At 42.5% G+C, this 7,449-nt stretch overlaps 2 protein-coding genes across 4 annotated transcripts; one reads left to right on the top strand and one right to left on the bottom strand.

Moving 5' to 3' along the window:
- Nucleotides 1-173: 173 nt before the first annotated feature.
- LOC135678203 (ethylene-responsive transcription factor ABR1-like) lies at nucleotides 174-2,252 on the top strand. Of its 2 annotated transcripts, none has more exons than XM_065190721.1 (2): nucleotides 174-702; nucleotides 1,320-2,252. In XM_065190721.1, exons 1-2 carry the CDS (start codon nucleotides 342-344, stop codon nucleotides 2,030-2,032), a joined length of 1,074 nt encoding a protein of 357 aa, XP_065046793.1. In that variant the 5' UTR covers nucleotides 174-341; the 3' UTR covers nucleotides 2,033-2,252. The 2 variants fall into 2 exon arrangements, with proteins under 2 accessions (XP_065046793.1, XP_065046792.1); XM_065190720.1 differs by having other exon boundaries at nucleotides 180-702; nucleotides 1,314-2,252.
- Nucleotides 2,253-2,901: 649 nt separating this feature from the next.
- Nucleotides 2,902-7,333, bottom strand: LOC135678202 (large ribosomal subunit protein uL3-like). Of its 2 annotated transcripts, none has more exons than XM_065190717.1 (6): nucleotides 7,214-7,333; nucleotides 6,943-7,047; nucleotides 6,171-6,281; nucleotides 4,885-5,189; nucleotides 3,495-3,904; nucleotides 2,902-3,341 (listed from the first exon to the last, which is right to left on the bottom strand). In XM_065190717.1, exons 2-6 carry the CDS (start codon nucleotides 7,025-7,027, stop codon nucleotides 3,083-3,085), a joined length of 1,170 nt encoding a protein of 389 aa, XP_065046789.1. In that variant the 5' UTR covers nucleotides 7,028-7,047; nucleotides 7,214-7,333; the 3' UTR covers nucleotides 2,902-3,082. The 2 variants fall into 2 exon arrangements, with proteins under 2 accessions (XP_065046789.1, XP_065046790.1); XM_065190718.1 differs by lacking the exon at nucleotides 7,214-7,333 and adding an exon at nucleotides 7,148-7,197.
- Between the last annotated feature and the right edge of the window lie 116 nt (nucleotides 7,334-7,449).

Here is a 7,449-nt window from a genome sequence, read left to right on the forward strand (position 1 = left end):
TATCGTCTCTCACAGTGCAACACCGACTTGTCCTTCTCCCTACCCATGCATCTCTCTCTCTCTCTCTCTCTCACAGTCAACGGATGTGTGAACAGCACATACACCCTTCCCTCCCACTTCTGAGATTAACAGCCCCCCCATGAAACCCCACACCACAAGAAGATAAAGAGAGAGAGAGAGAGAGAGAGAGAGAGAGAGAGAGGTTTGTAGCTCGGGAAAACACTTCCATGAATTGGCGGCTTGTTCGTATCTGTGGCACCCCATCTTTGGCTTCCTTTTAAACGCATGCGTTCCCTCCCTCGTTCCCAAAGCAAAGCGTTCGAAGCCATCCCCAGCCGTCCATGTCTCACAAGGTGGCGAGCCTGCGCCCGTTGCCGGGAGTCGGCGAGGTAGAAGACGACAACGTGGCGCCACTGCTCTCCGGCCACCGGTTGGCCTGGGAGATGTCGGCCATCGTCTCGGCCTTGACCCGTGTCGTCTCCGGCACCGAGCCGATCTCGGCTTCCTCTTCCTCTTCTCCTTCCTCGTCCTCCTGCATCTCTTCTTCCTGCTCCCTGCAGTCTCTGGGAGACGAGACCGGCTTGGCCGGCAGGCAGAGCAGAGTGAGGGAGGCTCTGCCACCGGAGGTGCCATCGACGTACTTCCGAGCCTTCGTCGGCGCCGGAAGCCATCCAGTGGAGACTCCTCCTTTACATGTTGCAGGTGAATCTGCAACGCTCTGTTTTCATTCGGTCATCGGAGTCCTTCCTATGATTCCGTGGCTTATCTATTATCCAATCGAGTTGTAAATGCAGCAACAAAATGTTGCTGTCGAATTAATTCTGTCTGCAAGAGTGACATCAACATTAAGATTGCCAGTTATGCGACATGCCAAACTCTGCATCTTGCATGTCACACAAACTGGAGAAACAGGACAGAGCAGAGGATGGTGCTCTTCCATCCTCACCTGTATCTTTAATGCATGCTGCCAACATATGAAACACCCCTCGGCTGCATGTCGACAGAACACTGATCGCCTATCCCTTGTGAGTTCCTGCGCAAGACACAACAGAAGATAAGCTCTCTGGTCGACCTTTGCACCTCCACATGACCTCAGTGCTGATGTTTGATCCCTTGTGACATTGAACAATGGATAAACTTCATCTTTTCTTATCCATATTTTAATGGAGAATTATGTTAAACATGCATGAACCTAAGTTATCATCTTTGGCTTTATCTCGCCATGTAATCCCACTGTTCCTTCCAAGATGCTTATCTCCTCCTATATAACCCATTTGGGCCATCCATTGCATCTAAGCTTTGTGACAATACAGCTACAGACCAACGCAAGCAGAGCCCGATACCAGCAGCTCCAACGATGTCCATGGAAGAGCCCTCTCCTCCTCCTCCTCCTCCTCCTCACCAGAAGGACGAGGAGGCGGCGGCCCAAAGGAAGTACCGCGGCGTGCGCCAGAGGCCGTGGGGAAAATGGGCGGCGGAGATACGGGACCCCCACAAGGCGGCCAGGGTGTGGCTAGGGACGTTCGAGACCGCAGAGCAGGCGGCGCGTGCCTACGATGAGGCCGCCCTTCGTTTCAGGGGCAGCAGAGCCAAGCTCAACTTCCCCGAGAACGTCCGCCTGCATCAGCCGCCGCCATCTGTGTCTCCTATGACGCAGTTGACGGTCTCCTGCTCGGTGGCGCCGCCGCCTTGGGATGCTCAGAGCTCGACGGCTGACTACTTGGAGTACTCGAGGCTGTTGCAGGGAGCGGGGGAGTACCAAAGGCTTCCTGCAACGAGCCTCTTTGATAGCGTGATGTACTCCAGCTATGCGCCGACGATGGTTTCGGCGGTGGACGATGGCTCTTTGGCTTCTCATTCCTTTCCGACCTTTTCTGTTTCCTCTTCCTCTGTTTCGTCTTCTTCTTCCGCTTATCCTCTGTTCTACGACTCTGGTGCGATCGAGCATCAGATGAATTGGACAGTGGGTGCCGATCTCCCATCATGGATGGATTCAACCGGGTTTCCTCCATCTTCTTCTGGGTACACCTGAACAATGGCCACTCGGTCTCTCTCTCTCTCTCTCTCTCTCTCTCTCTTGTTACTTGCTCTGCTTTGGGAGATCAAGTAGGATGGGGACAAAGGGGTCGTGATTGCCTAGATAGGACTCTGCAGAAAGGCGGATAAAGATGTTGTTTCCTTGTTTTGCATTGCTTGCATCAAATCACTTCTGTCAGATGGAATCAATTTGAAGATTGCATTTTGAGATCCAACTCTCATCCAGTTTTAGATCTGCCATCGACCTCTTCCATGCAACCAGAACTCGTCTCATCAAGAACTATGCCCGTGGATTTGCCAGTGTTTGAATATGATCATAAAAAATGAGGCCTCAAAGACTCTTAAGGAGCTGAACCTTGCTATCCAAATCTTTCTGTGATTAGAACACGATTGACGTGAAATATCATTCAAGCATGTCCACAGAAAAAATACGATCGAATTCAAAGAATCTCAAACATCCTTTTCTACTACCTAAAGCAAAGCATTCCACGTTGTTCTTTGTCCCATTGAGAACCAAAACCTTATGTCTTCTTCCCGCTATCTCGGTCTTCATCATCTTCAATCTTATCTTTCTGATATTTTTCTGTCTTCTCTGCTTCTGTCTTTGTCTTCATCGTCTTCAATCCTATCTTTCTGATACTGTTCTGTCTTCTCTGCTTCTGTCTTGTGGCCTCTTTCGGGATCCTCATGTTCTCTTCCCTTGGGTTTATGAGCAGGAAGATGACCTCATGCTCTAGTGCGGCACAATATCACTCGTTGACCTACCCTGGTTTTGAGCCCAAATGCAATTGCCAACATTGTTTCAGGTTCTTTGTGTAGCTCCTACATGCTGTAAATGACCACATGGAAGAAAACATAACATGGTAGGGTTCCAAAATGAAATAGATTTAGATATCCTCTGCAAGTCCAAAATTCAAATCATCACAGGACAAATCAAAGATAAAATGTAGCTCAACTTAGTATCCACTATCCTCTTTCTCTGCTCTCACGACAAACAATTAAACCAAGCTTCTAAAGAGAGAGAGAGAGAGAGAGATGTAACAAATCAAGCCTTCATCCTACCATAGAACTTCCTCTTCTCCTCAGTCGTCTGGAACCGGCCATGCCCGAACTTGGATGATGTATCGATGAACTTCAGCTTAATCTCCTCGAGGGCCAAACGAGAAGTTTGCTTCAATAGGGACTGTCTAAGCGTGACGACCCTCTTCTTTGGCCCAACACAGCAACCCTTGATCATTATGTAATCATCTTTCACGATACCATAGTGAGGGAAACCACCCATTGGTGTGATATCTTTCTCGGTTCTGTTCAAACAATTGAGCCAGACAATCAATCAGAAGTCCTCTTGGTAAGTTAGCACTGGCATTTGTTAGTAACATAAAATTTTAATCTCTATAAGCTTGAACAATATTCTAGACACTGTGATAAAACCAACCGAAGCATAGATAATTGATTACCTGTCAAACTCCGTGATAGCACTGTGTGACTCATCTCCAGTTTTACCAACTTTGTAAATCTTTTTGTTCATTTCAGTACGATGGTGGTAACCGTTCTGTCCTGCACGTGCAACAGTGTAGGAGACTCTGGCAGGATGCCATGCACCAATACAAGCGACCTTGCGGAGACCTCTGTGTGTTTTTCGTGGAAGGCGGGTGACACCCCAACGAGTAACAACACCTTCATAACCCTTACCTTTGGTGACACCAATCACATCAATCATCTCATCTTTCTGGAAAACAGCATCAATGGGGATTTGCTTCTCAAAGAAGCTGTATGCAAAGTCCACCTTCTGAGCGACTGTCCCTCCATTAACCTGGATCTCCATCAGGTGAGCTTTTTTCTGTTTCAGACCCTTCATCTTCCTTATCTGGCATAAACAGCAGGTCATGAAAGAGCATCAACAAACTTCAATAAATAATAGAATCCAAGAAGACTACACAAAATAGATGATATCAAAGTGAACTATACAAAGCACCTTTCAGATATACTTCCACTGCTATAAAGAAAACACATTTAATACTCATTGCAAATTTTGCAAATTCATCCAATCCTAGGTGGACTTTAGAAAAATTGCCATCAAAAGAAAAGCCAATTGGTGATTTGTTTATGTACTATAATCTCAACAAGTTGATTTATTAATTGACAGAATATATTGTACCATCCTGTACAATTTGGCATTATGATATGGAATAATATTTAGGAACAGTAATTGCCTCAATGATAATCGTCAAAGACAAACTGGAATCATGAGTGTACCTCATATGATGGCCTACAAAACTATAGGATAATAGCAACAGAAGTAAAACTCCAGAATTATAAAAAAATAATTATCAACAGGATACTGCAGAAAATAGTAGTTTGAAATAACACAAGCAAGGAGCAGCACATTACATTAATATCATCCTGAATTTTTTGGCTAATTAGATTGATATAAAAGGTAACAAATAATTCAGTCTGAACTAGCAATTTTGATAAAATTCACAGCCAATAATGAGGCCAATGCTAAACTTAAGACATATTATGTTCTTTTTTAAGGAGATACACCCTATAAGAAAAAAATGCACATCTCAAACTTATGTATTAGAAAAGAAAACAATAAAAATGTGTAGCCAGCCTTCAGAGAACTTAGCAACAAACATGTTAACCAGGTCAAATATATTAGTAAACCACACTTCTTTAAGACATTCAGATATGAGAAGAGGGTTAGATATTTGGGAATCCATGAGACGGTTGTATTGTATATTAAGGATTAAGAGTGCTAGCAGCTGACAGTGTAGCTTCGACATATGAATATGAGATATCAAGAGTTAACTAATATCAACAATGGATGATTGCACCAGAATGTACCTGGGTATGAGCCAGCACACGAACAATAGACGCATATTTCTTCATTTTCTCCAGCTGCACCTGAATTTCCTTCTTTCCTCCTTCACTTTCATATTTCTTAGAGTACTTCGTAAAAGCTTTCTTTTTGCTCTTGTACCAACTTTTGTAGAATCTCCTCCTCACTTCTTCACTGAGGTGCTGAGCCCATACTGTGTTAAGAGAACGAAGTCCACGTGGGGTTTTCACATAAGCGACAACTCCAACAACAACCATTGGTGGAGTTTCTATGATAGTCACAGCCTCACAGGTCTCTTTCTTGTGAAGCTCTGCAATGAATCAGATAGCATAAGAACTTCCAAGTTTGAGAAAAGGCATTGTGGAGTAGAATACAAAAGAAGGCCAATCTCCATTAAAAAAAACAAGGTGCAGCATCAGACAGTATAAAAAATTCCAATTTAAAAAGGAATTAAAGATTTGAATAGTAGAATATGATGCCCATGGGCCCATTAAAAAGAAAAAATTGCAAAACATGAAATAAATTACCAGTCTCAACCAAATGAGAACCAATGCATTGTCAGTTCTCCCGAGCATAATAAAGATAGTTTTAAAAATCCAGTTAAATAGACAAAACCTAGGCATCAAACATTCATCGCCAGAGTGAAAAGCAATATGTTTGTGATACAAGAAGTCACAGACAAACAGAAACATACAGCAAATATCTGCATAAATAAAGTCCAGAGATCTATAAATTCACTTCCCTTGTTTTTGACAACATGACAAAAAATGTGAGATCTTGAATGTCCAAAGTCATGAGATTTGGATCACATAACATCATCCCATTGCAATATGATATCTATTAAGCCTCCTGCCCCCTCTAAGATGCCCGTCCCCATTGTTGCGGAATTTCTTCTCAAAGTTCTTTTTTTGGTTTGGATATTGCTAAACACTTCTATTTTTCATTTCTACAAGTAATAGTTAAATTGTGACAACAACCTACTCTTAGAAAACAACAAATCCAAAGCAAAGAACAGCTTTCTTAGTTTTAGAAGTTTGAAATGCATAGATGATGCCAAAAACACCCTATGAAATATGATATGATCTTATTATATTAGGTTCAGCAACCAAGCAATATATATCTAATATGGAATGTTAAGTTTGGAACAACTGAATGAATTTGGTTATAGTAAAAAGTTAATAACTAAAAGAGAAAAACCTCAATATAGCATAGAAAATGATAATTCTTCCAAATCTGCCTTACACTATATTGCTTCAAGCACTATAGCTAAATTTGGCTACTAAATACTTACTCGATCCTGGTTTGTCGACCTCCCGGACAATGTGTGTCATCCCAGACTTGTATCCAAGGAAAGCTGTGAGCTTACAGGGCTTTCTTGGGTCATCCTTGGGGAACGACTTCACTGCATCAAGAAATCATATATATTTCTCATCACTATGATACAGCAATGTCAACTCATAGAACTGGTCCACCAAGATTGTGTTGTTTTCATACCGCAGTGACTCAAGGCAGTATTTAGTAAAATTAATAAGATAAATGAAACATAAGATAACAAGCTCCAGAAAGCAAAAAATACATTGCAATTCCATTCCAGAAATAACAAGACATAAATAATCAGATCAGGAACAAAGTACATTAATGCAACAAAGTTGAACACATAATACATTGAGAACGGAACACAAGCTCACAATAAAAGATAAACACACAAGTAACTTTTGCTGCATGATACAAGGCTGTGTTCAATGATACAATACCCGCAAGCCAGAATGCGTTGTGATCATACATCAGTGATTCAAGGCAGTATTTAGCAATATTAATAAGATAAATATATCATGAAATAAACAAGCTCCAGAAAGGAAAATTCCATTGTAATTTCGTTCCAGAAATAACAAGATATAATGTATAAACGATCAGATCAGTAATAAAGCACATCAGTGCAGAAAAATTGAGCACAAGATACACTGACGATGGAGCATATGCTCAAAATAAAAATTAGACAAACACACAATTAACTAACTTACAACCATGACAACTTCAGATCCAGATAAAAACATTTAACTTACCTTTCCCACGATGGCGGGAGGCTCTCTTCCTGGGAAGAAACCCAAGAGACCCATGCCTTGGGTGTTCAAACTTCCGATGAGACATCCTTCTTACCTCCCTTCACTCTGAATATAGAACCAGGTCGATTCAATGCTTACGAAAGAGGAGGCGAATACAGAAAACTATGAATTAAACTGAGCGAATCATAAGATTTGTGGAACCGACGAGGATAACAGAAGGAACGAAAGAAGGATACGCCCAGGGATTGAAAAGCAGTGAGCATGTTCTTACCACCTGGCGGCGGCGGCGACCTTCTCCCACGTTCCCCTCGGAGCCCTAAAGCTTATATAGTTGCGAGATGAGACGGCACGGCGCGACCTACAAACGAGAATGACCAAAATGGCCTCTTCCTTCGACAATATGATCGTCAACTACAATTTATGGTCCGTGAATAATCAACAAATGCGAATCACGGCGCACTGACATCAAGCAGATTGACGGCTGATTTCGAAGAATTTGCACTGCCG

This window comes from Musa acuminata, chromosome BXJ1-7 (assembly GCF_036884655.1).
Source record: "Musa acuminata AAA Group cultivar baxijiao chromosome BXJ1-7, Cavendish_Baxijiao_AAA, whole genome shotgun sequence".
NCBI classification, from domain to species: domain Eukaryota; kingdom Viridiplantae; phylum Streptophyta; class Magnoliopsida; order Zingiberales; family Musaceae; genus Musa; species Musa acuminata.

What these genes read in the sequence shown, in the direction of transcription:
- LOC135678203 (XM_065190720.1), top strand. Translation starts at nt 342, where the DNA reads ATGTCTCACAAGGTGGCGAGCCTGCGCCCGTTGCCGGGAGTCGGCGAG. An exon ending in TCCTCCTTTACATGTTGCAG is followed by an intron (nt 703 to 1,313) that starts GTGAATCTGCAA and finishes GTGACAATACAG; the next exon opens with CTACAGACCAACGCAAGCAG.
- LOC135678202 (XM_065190717.1), bottom strand. Translation starts at nt 7,027, where the DNA reads ATGTCTCATCGGAAGTTTGAACACCCAAGGCATGGGTCTCTTGGGTTT. An exon ending in GTGTGCTGGCTCATACCCAG is followed by an intron (nt 3,905 to 4,884) that starts GTACATTCTGGT and finishes TGTTTATGCCAG; the next exon opens with ATAAGGAAGATGAAGGGTCT. An exon ending in GCTATCACGGAGTTTGACAG is followed by an intron (nt 3,342 to 3,494) that starts GTAATCAATTAT and finishes TTGTTTGAACAG; the next exon opens with AACCGAGAAAGATATCACAC.